This window comes from Hoplias malabaricus, chromosome 5, assembly GCF_029633855.1.
Source record: "Hoplias malabaricus isolate fHopMal1 chromosome 5, fHopMal1.hap1, whole genome shotgun sequence".
NCBI lineage: Eukaryota > Metazoa > Chordata > Actinopteri > Characiformes > Erythrinidae > Hoplias > Hoplias malabaricus.
Window position 1 is genome coordinate 58,433,944 of NC_089804.1, and position 17,156 is coordinate 58,451,099.

A 17,156-nucleotide genomic window follows, 5' to 3' on the forward strand; every position below is an offset into this window, starting at 1 on the left:
GGATAAGATTTACAGACAATGAATGAATGAAATAATATTTTATTGATTTAAACAAATAACACACAAAAGATTACCATCTACAGAACACTTATAAAGTATATTTATAAAATATGTACAGTGACTTTCAGGAATATTTCAGTAACGATCTAGAGGCATGTTTTCTTCGGAGGCTCTAGATTCTCCTGAGCAGAAAGTGCTTCTCTTTTTCGTGAGCTTTTACTGCTTTCCTCAGGAATCTTCTCTACTGTGTCTGAGGAAACCTGCAACAGCAAGAGGAAGGAGAAAATCAGACTCTGCAAAGACAAAGAGCGCCCCCTGCTGAGGAAACACTGCTCAAACATAACACATTCAAACTCCTGGGGAAAAAAAGGAATGAGATACAGTCATGAGCAAAAACTAAGGACCACACCCCAATTAGCAGAACACTGGGGTTTTAGATAGAAATAATTAAACACAAAGTAACTCTGTATCTGAGATTTTCCTTTGATTTCTTCAGAATCAGGGGGTGTGTGTTTTCACTGCTACAAATGGGTTAAATGCCTAGGTCAAATGTAGTTGTAATGTTCAATGATGGTAAAAGCACATTGCACATTTTTCCCAAAGTTGATGAGAAATTAATCAATATTCTAAGACACTGTGTGTGACGTAGGACCAACTCTTTTCCACAGGAGTTAAATAAGGACACCTTAAATTACATCTCCATGGTGTTGTTGTCTTTTTGTAAAATAAAGACTGATTTAATAAAAATAAAGACATATTTGAGGGAATCAAGCATTTCTCGTATTCCACTGAACATTTGGTCTTTTTTTTGTTTTTGCAGAGTGTAAATACTGTTTTATTCTGTGCCGTCTGCACATTTTAGAGACTCCTCTGCTCCCATGAATGAAGCGAATGAGCTCACGTATGACTACACAGGTGAGATGGAGTGAGGAGAAAATGGAGCAACATGAAGGATGTACCACCAGGACCAGGACTGAGAATCACTGACTCAAACACAGCAGTGAGACTCCGGACCGAGTTCACACCTGTGTAGGTGGCCGTGGTCCGAGTCTGCACCCAGACGCTGTCCGATCTGGACCTGATAAACTATCAAGAGCTGTTTATTTTTAATTTGAATTTTGAGTGTGTGTTTGAAGCGGTGTGACTCTTCTACTCGTTACAGTGCAGGTTTAGCGCTCCAGGAAACTCACAGACCAATCACATGTGTTTCTGCATATCACACGTGAGGCTCCTCAGCCAATCAGATCTGTGCATTATGATGAGCACTAGCTGTGACTCCACTGAGTAACAATAATAATAATAAAGTTCAATTTATATAGGACCTTTCACAAACCCTAAGGCACTTTACATCGTCTCAAAGAAGAAAAAAGGAAGATTTGAAAGACGACAGGGAAGAGCAGTTACAAAGGAAGAGAAATCCACAGTTTGGGGGCAGCACTGAACAATCTTTCAAGTAGTGTCTAGTTGAGGAAACGGTAAGAAGACCGAGGATACGTGAGGGGCGACACACACAGGGCAGGGCTCCAGACGCCGCTGTCCTGGGGCCAGTAAGAAGAGCCCAAGGCATGTGGTAAAAGCTCTTTTGGGACGACAGTGTTGTGTGAGGTAACTCCAGACACTTTAATAGAAACTGAACGTGGATCTGTTTACGGTTAAAGTCCCGCCCTTCAGCAATAAGTCAAACATATTTCTGCTTATGGAAAAGCAGTAAAGTCAACTGCAACTACAAATGTCTTTAGTGAATATGCTTCCCCCCCTCCCCCCAACATCATGGTTTTATTGGTAAATTTTACTCGAAATAAGAAAAGGACACAAGGTATATTTCGAGTGTTTGTTATATATAATTATTTATGAATCTTGTTGAAATGTAATTGTTAACTACATACAATTACGCTACATCTATAAGACCATTGTAATGTAGAGAATGTGGCACTGATCATAACGCAAATTATACATTGTGTTCCCGACCTTGGCTTGAGAAAATTCTCCTTTAAACGGACCTTAATAAATGTGTATTGATTTCCTCAGCTGTAGTGTGAACACCAAAGCACCTCCCACAGCGATGAGCACAATCCCATCCACCACATCACTAAAATAAACGTACATTTTCACGCTGTAAGTAGTGTGTTTGTGTCTCATTTTACTCATGTTTCTCTCAAAGCGAATCTAAATATATATTTATTTCCAACCGCCACGTATTGGAAAAGTAAACCCTTCTGAATTTAGGATGTTTCCAGTCGAGCCCAGAAACATTAACACAGTAAGACAGACCAGTTTGTTCTCGGATGAAACCAGACCTTGTTTTTCTGCGTGGCGTATTTCTTCGTCCAGTTCTTCGCCTTCTCCAAATAAACCGCTCGGTTGTATTTAAACTCTGACGACTGAAAGAACGGACAGAACAAAGAACAGTTTGGGAGATGGATTAAAAAAAAAAGACAATAATAAAGAGAGAGAGAGCGAGTACACTGAGAAAAATAGGAGCGACAGAGAGAGGGACTTACGATGTCTGCCATCAGAGGGTCGTCAGGGTTGGGTTCAGCCATCAGCAGCTGAATGGAGCTCAGAACAGTGGAGAGGTTCAAAGATGGTCTCCACGCTCCCTGATCGATAATCAATCATCAATAATCAGCAGTTCACACACACACACACACACACACACACACACACTACCATGGAGGGGTTCAGAAATGATCTCCATGTTCCCTGATCAATATTCTATCATCTGTAATCACACTACGGTAGATTACACTCTCACACACTTCTCAGTTTGTACTCAGTGCTGTTTCTCTGCGCTCGTTGTGTCCGTTTGTCTGCAGCGTCTGACCTCGTCTTTACGTTCCCACAGGAACATGGGTCCAGTGCTGTGATTGGACAGACTCAGACGAGGTCAGGGGTCGGGGGGGGGATCACTGTTCAGTGCTCAGTCATAAAGATTATACGACAACCTCTGTGTAACAGAATAAATATGGACATTTACAAGAGCACGTGACCCTCAGAAAGCCAATGGTATTGTGGGTTAGCAGCACTCGTCTGTAACTGTTTCCTTGTTTGTCTCCCAACATCCCTTCCTCCTCCTCTCTTATCTCTCTCTCTCGCGCTGCAGACTGTTTTTATCTCTCATCTCATCTTTTCTACAAAGTCCATTTCAGAGTCACGGTGCCAACGGCGCAAGCAAAGAAGCCCAAACATTTCTGCCCCCACAGCTTCAGCTACCTCCTCCTGGTGCATCCCCAGGTGATCCCAGATCAAGCGTGAGATAAGGTCCCTGCAGCGTGTCCTCAGTCTACCTCCAGGACTCTTCACAGTCGGCCTGGTCCGACACTCCTCCAACGGCAGGCGGTCCTTATCGCGTCTGAGCCGCCCCGGCTGGTTTCTCTTAAAGGAACAGTGTGTAATTTTTATCTTAAAATTAGTCTCCACTGATGTGTAACAGAGAGAACAGAGCCTCTGTCTTTGCTATTGGATCAGCACTGCAGAAACTCCACTGTGTAATTTTTGGAGGAGAGTACTCTGTGGTACGTGAAGCAGCAAGAGGTGCAGGGTTTGCACATTCCACTACATTTGTGGACCTGAAAATGTCAGTAGAGTTTTGACTATTGTTTTACAAACTTAAAATCTGTTTGAACCGTTTTTGACTCCACACCTCTGGATATTCCAGACACGGCCAACGGGAGGATGCCCTGGAGGAGACCCTGGGTTCCCTGGAGAGTCTGGGAATGCTTGGGAATCTCTCATGAGGAGTTAGATGGATGATGCTGTAGAAGAGAGAGATCTGGACTTCTGTGCTCACCCTGATGTCACCAATATTGTGAAATGGATCAAGTGGAAAAGATGATGGTGATAAATTTACTTATGTACTTTTCGGAAGCAGTATTCCAGCTTTTTTTAACGTTAGTCTAGAACTGTGGGTTGACCCTAGTTTACGGTGTGATGAGTGAAGACTGACCTTTGGAGGCATCTTGAGAGCGTCGAGGCAGATGCGTCCAGCCGAGTCGATGTTCGGGTGATAAACTGGCGTCAGGAACCGGATCTGAGGCGGTTCAAACGGATATCTACAATAATAATAATAATAATAATAATAATAAATACATCAATACTGTTCACAAGGCCCACCACACTGTACCAGACAATTATATTAAAATAACTCTAAATAATATTGATTTAAGGTCTGGTTGGTGACTCTCACCGTTCGGGAATGTTTATCTCCAGCTCAAACACTCCACCTTCATACGGTGTGTTACTCCCTCCGACAATCTCTAACACACACACACACACACACACACACACATATATATACAGGGAAACTGCACATCAGTCCAGTAACACAACATTTACATCAGTACAGTAAAGGACACTAACACTACAGAACACAGCACAGAAAATACACACACCCCCAAATATATTCAGATACCTGTTTGTGTTTATATACTAATGGGCTTGTAGATTGTATGTGTACTCTCTCTGTGTGTGTGTGTGTACTAACAGGACTAGGTTCTGCAGGTTCTCTGTTGAGCAGAGGTGTGTTTATAGAGAGAGAGAGAGAGAGAGAGAGAGAGAGAGAGAGAGAGAGAGAGAGAGAGAGAGAGAGAGAGAGAGTGTGTGTGTACTAACAGGACTAGGTTCTGAAGGTTCTCTGTGGAGCAGAGGTGTGTTTATAGAGAGAGAGAGAGAGAGAGAGAGAGAGAGAGAGAGTGTGTGTGTACTAACAGGACTAGGTTCTGAAGGTTCTCTGTGGAGCAGAGGTGTGTTTATAGAGTGAGTGAGTGTGTGTGTGTGTGTGTGTGTACTCACGGGCCTGTAGGTTCTGCAGGTTCTCTGTGGAGCAGAGGTGTGTGTGTGTGTGTGTGTGTGTGTTTGTGTGTGTACTCACGGGCCTGTAGGTTCTGCAGGTTCTCTGTGGAGCAGAGGTGTGTGTGTGTGTGTGTGTGTGTGTACTAACGGGCCTGTAGGTTCTGCAGGTTCTCTGTGGAGCAGAGGTGTGTGTGTGTGTGTGTGTGTGTGTGTACTAACGGGCCTGTAGGTTCTGCAGGTTCTCTGTGGAGCAGAGGTGTGTGTGTGTGTGTGTTTGTGTGTGTACTCACGGGCCTGTAGGTTCTGCAGGTTCTCTGTGGAGCAGAGGTGTGTGTGTGTGTGTGTGTGTGTGTACTCACGGGCCTGTAGGTTCTGCAGGTTCTCTGTGGAGCAGAGGTGTGTGTGTGTGTGTGTGTGTGTGTACTAACGGGCCTGTAGGTTCTGCAGGTTCTCTGTGGAGCAGAGGTGTGTGTGTGTGTGTGTGTGTGTGTGTACTAACGGGCCTGTAGGTTCTGCAGGTTCTCTGTGGAGCAGAGGTTAATTCCTAGCGGAGGTTCCGTGGTCAGGAGCTGAAGTTCTCTCTTTAAGCGACTGTTTCTCTGCATTTTTAAACTGAACACAATCAACCGGTCAATAAACAAACAAACAACGCCTCAAAACACAATCACAACAGTTAACAAAACACGAATTCACTCACAAAACTAAACGTGTGACGTTCAATAAAACGATCATCCAGCAGTCCGTTAATATACACATTAACAGCTGGACCGACTCCCTCAGATAACTTTATAGTCCACCTTAAATCCTGCGGCTGCCCCAGTCTTTCTGCACTGTTTAAGGTGGAACGGAAAGTTCAAACAAAAAAAAACCGTTCCCCTGGAGCTCTCTGTGTTTCAGACTGAGATCACGGATATTTACCTAGGGTTTAAACTCTTACGAAGGTTGTTTAAAAGTTATATTTATGTTATTTCAGCATTAACTCACTCGTCACTGTTCTGCTCCTCAGATTGTCCCGCCGAAACGCGATTGCGCTATGCATCCTGGGAGTTGTAGTTTATTGTTGGTGCGCCGCTTTTCCTGAGGGAACCGATAGGGAATGTTTAACTCATTCGTGTTCAATAAATAATTTGGCTCAGACAAAAGAGAAAAGCGGGTAAATGGAGTTTAAATACGAATTTATTTACAACATATAAAAAATTACATAATCATGATTACAAATTTGGAAATAAATAAAGCAATTATCTGAAATCATCCAACATTCAGTTTATAACACATTCGATTTAAAGGAACACTATGTAAAAATAGTTTTTGCTTCTCTCTCTTGTATAAACAATGTTTATAGCACTCTACTGAAATCTGTGGTGTGGGGATGGGACAGGGGCTGGTGTCCTACCCTTCTCCAAAAAGTATATAGTGCAGTTTCTGCAGTGCTGAGCCTAGAGTATTAACGACTGAAGCAGTTGAGCATCACAATGATTTTGAAGCTGTAATTCTAAGATTAAAAAAATACGCAGTGTTCCTTTAAAACATGTTCGTAAGTATTATAGGTTTCCAATAGGTTCATATTTCTAACACATGATGAACTCCAGGGGGCACAGTGGAGCTGCAGATGGTGTTATTGTCTATGGCAGGGTCTGGGGATCCAGGGTTGAACCATTTCCTTGAGAAACTGTCTGTGAGTGGTTTGGTGTGGTGTGGTTCTCCCTGTGTCTGCGTGGGTGTCTTCCCACAGTCCAAACATACATTTCAGGTGACTGACTGAGCTTTTTACAAGTGTTTCTGTAACCTATCCATAATGTGTTCATAATACGTCCATAACCTGTTCACAATAGGTTCGTGTATATAATGTCAATAGTGTTTCTACAAGCTGTCCTTAATGTGTCCTTCTCAAAACCTGTCCATAACCTGTAAAACAAGTACACTCTACATAACATGAAATTTTGTGCATACCATTTCCATGACCTTAAGAGAACCTTACTGTAACTTGTCCATGTTTCGATAGCTTCACTTTAATGTCTCCATACTCTGTGTATAATGTGTGTAAACTGTAACCCTAAAGTGCCTGTAATCTGTCTGTGTTTATAACCTGTGTCCACAAGGTGTCCATCACCTGTCCATGTTTAATTACGGAATATTCATTCATTCATTCATTCATTATCTGTAAGTGCTTATCCAGTTCAGGGTCGCGGTGGGTCCAGAGCCTACCTGGAATCATTGGGCACAAGGCGGGAATACACCCTGGAGGGGGCGCCAGTCCTTCACAGGGCAACACACACACACACACATTCACTCACTCACACACTCACACCTACGAACACTTTTGACTCACCAATCCACCTACCAACGTGTGTTTTTGCACCCAGAGGAAACCCCCGCAGACACAGGGAGAACACACCACACTCCTCACATACAGTCACCCGGAGGAAACCCACGCAGACACAGGGAGAACACACCACACTCCTCACAGACAGTCACCCGGAGGAAACCCACGCAGACACAGGGAGAACACACCACACTTCTCACAGTCCCCTGGAGGTGATTAGTGACGCCCTAATTACGGAACAGTAAATTAAGATATAAACCAATCCCAAAAATCGTGTATCTGAGGTGTTGTGGTGAAATGAACACAGAAAATAAGTGAGTTCAGTTCTGACTCCTGGAGCAGTAACTGAGTAAAAACCATCTGTAAATAAACTCAGCTCAGATTATGTATTTTTTGTAGTTTGTAAATAAACAGGTGATTTTTTAAAGAGTCGACAGACTTTAGTCTTTGTTTGAAACTGAGAAACTGTGCCTTTAATTTTAAACTGAATATAATCTTCTGTTCCTTTCAGGAGATTCTTTCACTTTCGCTTCCCGGAAGGATCTCTCTCTCTCTCTCTCTCTCTCTCTCTCTCTCTCTCTCTCTCTCTCTCTCTCTCTCTCTCTCTCTCTCTCTCTCTCTCTTGCTCTCTCTCTGATGAGGAAATGTAAAAGTAAAACAGCTGGAGAGAACATGACCAACGCTCCGTGTCCAGCGCTGCTGCAGGTCAGTCCTCTCTTTAATAAACATTTAAATAAACTTCAAATAATCTACCTTTACAGATCTGATCAAAGTCTGACTCTCTCTGCTGTAAACACTCACAGCTGCAGGAACTCTCCCCCGCCTCAGGGTCTGGTCTCGGGTCAGAACCCAGTCACTGTCCAGAACTAGACCTCAGAACCAGAACTTAAATCAACAAATGTACTGAGTTTCACACTCAGTTTTTAACATCAGTGACAAAACTAAAAGCAAACGCACCGCAACTTCATTCTGTTTTACTTTCACTTTTACTGCAGGAGTCTTTCAGTTTGAATAAGCGCAGTCGTTACAGCAGGAAAACACTCTCAAACACATGAAAATCAACGATAACATGTTCCTCAACAGATTAATTCTATAGTTATTTAACCCTTCTGTGTCTGTGTGGAATTATTCTCTGTTTACTGTCAATCATTCAGGGTCTGTTTTGAAACCTGAGAATTTGGAGCTAGGGGGTGGGGCACGAAGGCGTGGGGCCAGGGAAGTGGAGGACAGAGGTTTTTTTTTATATATCAGACCTCACAATTATTATTATTATGCTACACATGGAAAACTACAGCAGAGAGAAACGCGCTGAGAGAAAGTCAGGTGTGGCCCAGGCTCCGGGTCCTGTTCCTCCCACAGGGCCCTAGTTACTGCACCACAGTGCTGTCCCCCACCTGCTCCTCCAGATTTTCTCTGCTGTCTGAACCCGGAACTGTGCTTCTGTGCTTCCCCGGGCTTTCCACGTCTGAGTCGCATTCCTCCTCTGGATACTACTCCACAAGAGCAGAGGACAGCTACAGAACCAAGGGGAGTTGAAGAAGGGTTTTCCTACACACAAACAAACAGGCCTGGGGCTGGAAAGGGCATTTCAAACACAAAGCAACAGCCGTTTTTGACGTAGCAGTGAGTAAGGGCTTCAGTGTGAGGTTATGAATTTGGGCACAGCTGGACGATACAGACAACATTTATATCACGATATTTTTCTAAATTTCAGTCGATATAATCCTGATACCGCTGTGAACAACATAAAAGCCACAGAAAAGCTGCTGAGAACATGACATCACCCTCAAACAACAACCTCTAGGCTTTGTCAACATTAATGTTCTTAAACTAACTTTAAAATAGAGGACAGTGAACTAACGACAGCGCCCTCTAATGGCCGTCAGTCAGTGACAGGTGCTGTAAATAATGTGTACTGAAATATTGAAAATGTGTTATTATATTATATATATATAATTTAATATATAATATATTATATTGTGATATATATCGATATTGAATTATTGTCCAGCCCTAGGCATAGCACACATTCAGCTCTAGGAGAGAAGAACCCTCCTCCACTCACCCGTATTCACTGTAAATATATACATTCACATACAGCTCCATTTCCAAAAGGGTTGGGACATTCATTCATGTCCAAGTCAAGTCAGATTCATGTGTACAGTGCTTTTTAAAACTGATGGTGATAAAAGCAGCTTGACAGAGAGTGAGAATTAAGACTAAATTTAATTGAATATCCCCAGGTGAGCAGGCAAAGGCCACAGTGACAGGAATAACTCCCTCGAGGCTGGAGGAAAAATCCTCGGAAGGAACCTAGACTCACAGGGGACCAGCCTCCTCTTTTGAAACCGATTATAAAAAGTTTTAATTTAAAACTGCAGGTAGAAGCAGCCTTAGGGTCTGTGTAAATCATGGAGGTCTTTAGTGAAGGTCTGTGCTGAATCAGTCCCATCAAACATCCAGGAGCTGCTGCATTTATTCATTGTCTGTAACCCGTATCCAGTTCAGAGCCTACCTGGAATCACTGGGCGCAAGGTGGGCACACGCCTTGGAGGGGGCGCCAGTCCTTCACTGGGCGACACACACTCACACATTCACCCACACACTCACACCTACGGACACTTTTGAGTCTCCAATCCACCTACCAACGTGTGTTTTTGGAGCGTGGGAGGAAACCAGAGCACCTGGAGGAAACCCGCGCAGACACAGAGAGAACACACCACACTCCTCACAGACAGTCACCCGGAGGAAACCCATGTAGACACAGAGAGAACACACCACACTCCTCACAGACAGTCACCCGGAGGAAACCCACGCAGAAACAGAGAGAACACACCACACTCCTCACAGACAGTCACCCGGAGGAAACCCACACAGACACAGAGAGAACACACCACACTCCTCACAGACAGTCACCCGGAGGAAACCCACGCAGACACAGAGAGAACACACCACACTCCTCACAGACAGTCACCCGGAGGAAACCCACATAGACACAGGGAGAACACATCACACTCCTCACAGACAGTCACCCGGAGGAAACCCACACAGACACAGAGAACACACCACACTCCTCACAGACAGTCACCCGGAGGAAACCCACACAGACACAGAGAGAACACACCAGACTCCTCACAGACAGTAACCCGGAGGAAACCCACGCAGACACAGAGAGAACACACCACACTCCTCACAGACAGTCACCCGGAGGAAACCCACACAGACACAGGGAGAACACACCAGACTCCTCACAGACAGTAACCCGAAGGAAACCCACGCAGACACAGAGAGAACACACCACACTCCTCACAGACAGTCACCCAGAGGAAACCCACGCAGACACAGGGAGAACACACCACACTCCTCACAGACAGTCACCCGGAGGAAACCCACGCAGACACAGGGAGAACACACCACACTCCTCACAGGCAGTCACCCGAACCCACAACTTCCAGCACCCTGCTGCTCAGATATGTAGTTTTTGAAAAGCAGGTGCCTAAAACTTTTGCACAGTGCTATATGTGGTTTAATGTGTCCATAGAATAAGCTGCATGTGTGAATAGTTATAAGTGGGTGGAGCCAGGGAGGAGCTGGATAATGGATAACATGGGCATGGTCTACACCATTAAGAGGCGTGGTTAAAACAGTCCATTAAAATGAGTCTGAGCAGTGCTTTGGGACTTGGCATTGACTTGGTTTGTTAATTATTGTGTGTGTGTGTATGTGTGTGTGTGTGTGTGTGTGTGTGTGTGTGTGTCTGTGTGTGTGTGTGTGTACATAGGACTCCACTGAGGTACAGACCCCTGTGTGTGAGGACTCTCTGTCCTCTGTGTTTTCTGATGCTCCTGATGAACTCTGTAAACTCCCAGGAAGATTACGTATGTACTTCAACACATTCATTTACATTCATTTCTTTTTTGTGAATAATAGTTATTATTGTATATAGAGTTTGTATAGGGTTTTCTACTCTCTCTGATATTTGTGTATGTGTGTGTGTGTTTATGTGTGTAGGTATTAACCCCTCCCTCTGGGATAAAGATGATGTTAACCTGTGGCTGCGTTGGGCTCAGAGGGAGTTTTCTTTGCGTCGAGCAGATCACGAGAAATTTGAAATGAATGGAAAAGCTCTATGTTTATTAACAAAGGAGGACTTCAGACTCCGCTGTCCCAGCTCAGGTCTAACAACACACACACACACACACACACACACACACAAACACACACACACATCCCAGACCCAGCCTTCATATTATCATTAATAAACATCACAATTTACAAACATCACACATAAATGTTTGATGATTGGTGATGTCATACCTGATGATTGGTGATGTCATATCTGATGTTTGGTGATGTCATGTTTGATGATGTCATGTATGATGATTGGTGATGTCATGTTTGATATTTGGCGATGTCATGTTTTATGTTTGGTGATGTCATATTGGCTGTTTGGTGATGTCATGTTTGATGATTGGTGATGTCATGTATGATTATTGGTGATGTCATATCTTATGTTTGGTGATGTCATGTTTTATGTTTGGTGATATCATGTTTGATGATTTGTGATGTCATGTTTTCTGATTGGTGATGTCATGTTTGATGTTTGGTGATGTCATATCTCACGTTTGGTGATATCATGTTTGATGATTGGTGATGTCATATCTGTCGTTTGGTGATGTCATGTCTGATGTTTGGTGATGTCATGTTTGATGTTTGGTGATGTCATATTTGATGATTGGTGATGTCATATCTGATGTTTGGTGATGTCATATCTGATGTTTGGTGAGGTCATGTTTGATGTTTGATGATGTCATGACTGTGTTTATAGGTGACGTTCTGTATGAACTCCTTCAGCATGTGAAGCAGCAGAGACGCAACATTCCCCCAAACTCCAATCAACACACACCTTCATCCATCAGTGGCACAGGTGTGTATCATCATCCAGTCACCCAACCACTCAATCACCCTCTCATTCAATCACCCACTCACTCAATCACCCAGTCACTCAATCACACAATCACCCAGTCACATAATCACATAGTGACCCGACCACCCCATCATTCATTTAGGACTGATCTGATCAGTGGCTACACTCCAGAAAATGAGGTCAGTTCTGATTGAGCTGGGGAGAGAAAAGAAGAATAAAGAGGAGAAACAGAGTGGTGGATATGAAGGAGCAGGGAGAGGAGGATAGAGGAGTGGAGAGGAATATAGAGGGATGGGGAGGAGGACGGAGGGGTGGAGGATGGAGGAATGAAGTATTAGGAATCCCTGGACTGAGCAGTGTTGTTGTTGTATGCCGTTGTTTCAGGTTCCTGTGTTCTAGCTAACAGAACGGTTCCCATCTGTCCAGTGAATCCAAATGCTCGGATTTCAGCAACAGAACTCCGGACAGAACCCAGAGAACCCAGAGAACATCCCACCGTCACCGTCCACTCGCACCCAGGTCAGACTTGGTGATGTCACTCCCAAAGACACACATACACACACACATACACACACATACACACACACACACACACACATATATATATATATAATAATCCATTCATTCATTCATTATCTGTAAGGCAGTAATATACCCTGGAGGGGGCGCCAGTCCTTCACAGGGCAACACAGACACACACACACACACAAACACACACATATATATACATATAAAATAATCATTTTATGGAATTATTAACTATACTAAGATATGAGTGTGTTACAATAAAACAACAAAATTATGTGTAATACATTTTTAGATTAGAGTGGATCAGACACAGCAGCGCTGCAGTGACACTGACGTGGTGGTGGTGTGTTAGTGTGTGTTGTGCTGGTGTAGAGTGGATCAGACACAGCAGTGCTGCTGGAGTTTTTAAACCCTGTGTCCACTCTCTGTCCACTCTGTGAGACACTCCTCCCTCGTTGGTCCACCTTGTAGATGTAGAGTCAGAGACAGTAGGTCATCTGTCGCTGCACAGTGTGTGTCGCTCGTCCTCTAGTCCTTCATCAGTGACACAGGACGCTGTCGGCTGGATGTTTTTGGTCGGTGGACTGTCCTCAGTCCAGACACTGAGGGGTTTAAAACATACAATGTCCTTCGTAAAGGTTTGACTTCACAGTTTTAAAGTCATAAAGTCATTGAAGTCTTCACATATTTCCTCCAGTCGCGATTAAATTTGCTACAGAGAGTTAATCTAGAGTTTACAATTCTACCTCTATCTTTATTTGTAGTTCATTTTACAGAAGCCGTGTCTGTCTGTGCAGAGACGCCTCCTGCCGTCCTCGGCAGCAAAGACGAGCCTCTGAACCTGTCCAGATCTGAAGAGTCCAGGAGACTGGAAGAGTCCAGAAGATCCCAAGAGTCCAGCGCCACTCAGAACCCCAAGGCTGACGGGAAGATCGCAGGTTCAACAACAAGAACACCTCACAGTCTCAACCTCTAAATGCTGTCAGATTTAAGGCTGTTACACATTGAATATGCCTCGACACGTCTGATAATGTCCCCTTGAGGGCGCTGAAGGAGCATCCACTGCTCCTTTGAATAAAACACGTTCTGTGTGTAAACGCCTTCAGCCTGTGGAAATCCTCTAGACTTCATTCATTACATTAATTATATCTACTTTATTATTATTATTATTATCACAACACCAGAGCTTATTTCTCAACCGCAAACACAAGCAGCTGATTGGTGAGGACTGGTCTTTGATTTGATTCGTCCTCTCAGTTTCAGTTTGATTACTCTTCATTTGCTACGAGGCTCTGGCCTTTTCAATACAACACTAAACGATTACCGTCATAATCCTGAGCTTGTTTACTCCAGATTGCAGACTGCTATGGGATTATGTTTATCACCTGCTGCTGGATCCGAGATATGAGTCATTTATCCGCTGGGAGGATCAGGACTCTCTGGTGTTCCGAGTTGTGGATCCGAATGGACTCGCGAGACTGTGGGGGAACCACAAGGTCGGTGAAGGGTTAATAACAGTCATGCAGTCTCAGCCAGTCTGCCTTTAAATGACATCATTTCAGTTGGGTTCAGTGGAGTAATTGTAGTGATTTCTGTGCTCCTCAGAACAGAGCAAATATGACGTACGAGAAAATGTCACGGGCACTGCGTCATTACTACAAACTCAACATCATCAAAAAAGAGTCGGGACAGAGGCTGCTCTTCAGGTCAGTGACACGTTAATACACTCACTTCCTCGGGAACACAAACTGGGACCTGTGAATAACTCCGTGTTCAGCACCTGTTCACATTAAGGCCTGTTTACACGGAGTACGATGAAAACCAGAGCTGCTCGCTCCTCACTGCTGTGCGCTCGGGGTCGGGGTGAACAGCGAGTGGCTCATTATCATTTAAAGGAACAGGTGCTGAAAGCGGGCGTTCTGAACAGGGGCTGTTTACACAGGGGGAGAACACTGCTGTGGGGTTTTGAGTAGGCAAATAGAGAATATGTATTGTGGGAGCTCCCAGCATGCTCGGCGCCCCCTCTTTTTGTCATTTCAGGGTTGTTTTTTGTGGGTTAATTTAGGTGTTTAAAGTCTCTCTCTCTCTCTCTCTCTCTCTCTCTCTCTCTCTCTCTCTCTCTCTCTCTCAGGTTCCTAAAGACTCCAGAGGAGATAATCCAGGCTCGTTCCGATCGCTCTGAGTTTGCAGAGTCTCCGGACAGTTCTGCGTCTCCTGTGTTCAAAGACGAATCTTTGGAAGTTTCACCATCTTCAACTCCAGAGTCTCAGAGTCCAGAATCCCACCACAGCCTCAGCGTGTCCCCACTGCCGTAATCTCAGGTTTCACTAATCCTCCCAATCTGCTACCAAAGTAATCCCACACTGTTTTAATTCCAGGCTGAACACATTTAAACTACACATGTCCCCAGCCTCTGTAATCCAGAACAGCCCAAATCCCACACATTCACAACAGCCTTAATCCCCAAAATCCCTAATCCACAAAATTCCCTAATCCACAAATTCCCTAATCCCCAAATTCCCTAATCCACAAATTCCCTAATCCACAAACTCCCTAATCCCCAAATTCCCTAATCCACAAAATTCCCTAATCCACAAATTCCCTAATCCACAAATTCCCTAATCCACAAAATTCCCTAATCCACAAATTCCCTAATCCCCAAATTCCCTAATCCACAAATTCCCTAATCCACAAAATTCCCTAATCCACAAACTCCCTAATCCCCAAATTCCCTAATCCACAAAATTCCCTAATCCACAAATTCCCTAATCCCCAAATTCCCTAATCCATAAAATTCCCTAATCCACAAATTCCCTAATCCCCAAATTCCCTAATACACAAAATTCCCTAATCCACAAATTCCCTAATCCACAAAATTCCCTAATCCCCAAATTCCCTAATCCACAAAATTCCCTAATACACCAAAGGTCTTAATCCCCAAATTCCCTAATCCCCAAATTCCCTAATCCACAAAATTCCCTAATACACCAAAGGTCTTAATCCCCAAATTCCCTAATCCACAGAATGCCCTAAGGCTTTACATTTCTTAATCCACAATGTCCTAATTCCCAAATTCCCCAATACACAGAATATCCCATAATCCGTAGCTGTTCTCACACTCCCTTCTTAATCAGATTAGTTCCGATCTCACATCAATGTTGGTTTTAATGCTTTGAATATTTATTTAAAAGAGGGATAATAATTCCTCAGAATGTTTTAAAGTGGAGAGTTGTAAACTGAAGCATAATAGCATTAGCGTTAGCATTAGCATAACTGCTTTTTGGCTTTTGATTCAGACTTGTGTCGGCTTTTCATTCAGTCTGAAACTACATTCTCATTTATTTTGTGTTTAATTACATTTGCCTTTGTTTTGTGGTGACTTTGTAGTGTTTTGGTTAATGTGTGTAGAGCGTGATTGCCTGTAGGTGGTGCTGTGCATATATCAAATATATATAATTATAACAGAGCTAAGGGCTTAGACCTAAGGTGTGTGATTCAGACCTGATTTAGACAGAGATTAGATTTAGATTATGATCAGTTCATTTATACATTCAGTTTAAAAATAATCATCTTTCTCATTTTCTTTGTTCTGTACTTTTCACATAAACACATCTTTAAACAAGAATTAAAACATTTGTGGATCATGATTTAATTTACCTTTCTTTTAAACAAAGTTTAATTGAGACTTTAATCACTGTCTCTTGGTGAAATCAGGTGTTTAAAATTGCTCATAATTTATTTGTCATAGAATGCATTGAAATGTAATGAATAAAATATATTTGAGTCTAAATGTGTTCACCGCTTTGTTGTATTTTATTTTAAAGTTGAAGAATTAAAACAAAAAGGTAGACTTTTCTCTACACTCTAATGATGATGTCATTAATGCTACTTTTCCACTGCATGGTCCCTACTCCATTCCACTTCTTCTCAGGTCCTGGTTCTGGAAGCGGGTTCTTGTTTAGTGGCTGTTCTCTCGTGGTTCAGAGCGAGTCGAGTAGGGACTAAACCGTGGGGTGTAAAACTTGCAGAGCGCTGATTGTCCAGAGAGAGTCGTCACTCTACGCCACGCAACGCAGACGACCAGCACCAACTCTCCATCTGTAAAATCTCCAGCTGCAGCAGAGATCACGTTTGTTTTTATCCGACTCACGACGGCAGCTCGTAAAATGACGCCGTGGTCTTTTGAAGAGGTTCAAGCGCTCCTTGGATCGGTGGCCGACAAAAGAATCCAGCGAGAGCTGGACGCTGCAACAAGGAAGGAACAAACTCTACTGATCTGTCTGAACTGATGACGGAGCTGTGTTCAGTCCCAAACAACAACAACACGCCGATACACCATGAGTAAACACCGCTTAACGTTACCGCCGCCGTTGTTGTGGTTTCCAAATCCCACTGTTCCCCTTAGAGACGGGGTTAGAGACGACACCAGATACATTTCAACCAGGGACCAATCAAAGCGTAGAGAGCAGTAAAGTCCAGCAGAGTCCAGTAGAATCCAGCAGAGACGGTACTATGCAGTGGAAAAGCACTATAACTTAAAGCTCATGTCCAGCAGATGGCGATATAACCACAAACATAATACACTCA

The 17,156-nt window shown here is 43.6% G+C and overlaps 2 protein-coding genes across 4 annotated transcripts; one reads left to right on the forward strand and one right to left on the reverse strand.

Moving 5' to 3' along the window:
* Positions 1-55: 55 nt before the first annotated feature.
* ube2t (ubiquitin-conjugating enzyme E2T (putative)) lies at positions 56-5,868 on the reverse strand. 2 transcript variants are annotated; one of them, XM_066672469.1, is made up of 7 exons: positions 5,489-5,747; positions 5,291-5,403; positions 4,187-4,256; positions 3,947-4,052; positions 2,502-2,600; positions 2,298-2,381; positions 56-260 (listed from the first exon to the last, which is right to left on the reverse strand). In XM_066672469.1, exons 1-7 carry the CDS (start codon positions 5,545-5,547, stop codon positions 147-149), a joined length of 645 nt encoding a protein of 214 aa, XP_066528566.1. In that variant the 5' UTR covers positions 5,548-5,747; the 3' UTR covers positions 56-146. The 2 variants fall into 2 exon arrangements, with proteins under 2 accessions (XP_066528566.1, XP_066528567.1); XM_066672470.1 differs by lacking the exon at positions 5,489-5,747 and adding an exon at positions 5,776-5,868 and having other exon boundaries at positions 57-260.
* A 1,874-nt stretch (positions 5,869-7,742) lies between these two features.
* Positions 7,743-16,292, forward strand: etv7 (ETS variant transcription factor 7). 2 transcript variants are annotated; one of them, XM_066672467.1, is made up of 9 exons: positions 7,743-7,819; positions 10,896-10,992; positions 11,126-11,290; positions 11,943-12,041; positions 12,426-12,560; positions 13,334-13,507; positions 13,923-14,065; positions 14,175-14,275; positions 14,701-16,292. In XM_066672467.1, exons 1-9 carry the CDS (start codon positions 7,751-7,753, stop codon positions 14,882-14,884), a joined length of 1,167 nt encoding a protein of 388 aa, XP_066528564.1. In that variant the 5' UTR covers positions 7,743-7,750; the 3' UTR covers positions 14,885-16,292. The 2 variants fall into 2 exon arrangements, with proteins under 2 accessions (XP_066528564.1, XP_066528565.1); XM_066672468.1 differs by having other exon boundaries at positions 13,367-13,507.
* Positions 16,293-17,156: the final 864 nt, after the last annotated feature.

What these genes read in the sequence shown, in the direction of transcription:
- ube2t (XM_066672469.1), bottom strand. Translation starts at nt 5,547, where the DNA reads ATGTGTATATTAACGGACTGCTGGATGATCGTTTTATTGAACGTCACA. An exon ending in GAGATAAACATTCCCGAACG is followed by an intron (nt 4,053 to 4,186) that starts GTGAGAGTCACC and finishes TTATTATTGTAG; the next exon opens with ATATCCGTTTGAACCGCCTC. An exon ending in ACGCCACGCAGAAAAACAAG is followed by an intron (nt 261 to 2,297) that starts GTCTGGTTTCAT and finishes TTGCTGTTGCAG; the next exon opens with GTTTCCTCAGACACAGTAGA.
- etv7 (XM_066672467.1), top strand. Translation starts at nt 7,751, where the DNA reads ATGAGGAAATGTAAAAGTAAAACAGCTGGAGAGAACATGACCAACGCT. An exon ending in TAAACTCCCAGGAAGATTAC is followed by an intron (nt 10,993 to 11,125) that starts GTATGTACTTCA and finishes TTATGTGTGTAG; the next exon opens with GTATTAACCCCTCCCTCTGG. An exon ending in GACTGTGGGGGAACCACAAG is followed by an intron (nt 14,066 to 14,174) that starts GTCGGTGAAGGG and finishes TGTGCTCCTCAG; the next exon opens with AACAGAGCAAATATGACGTA.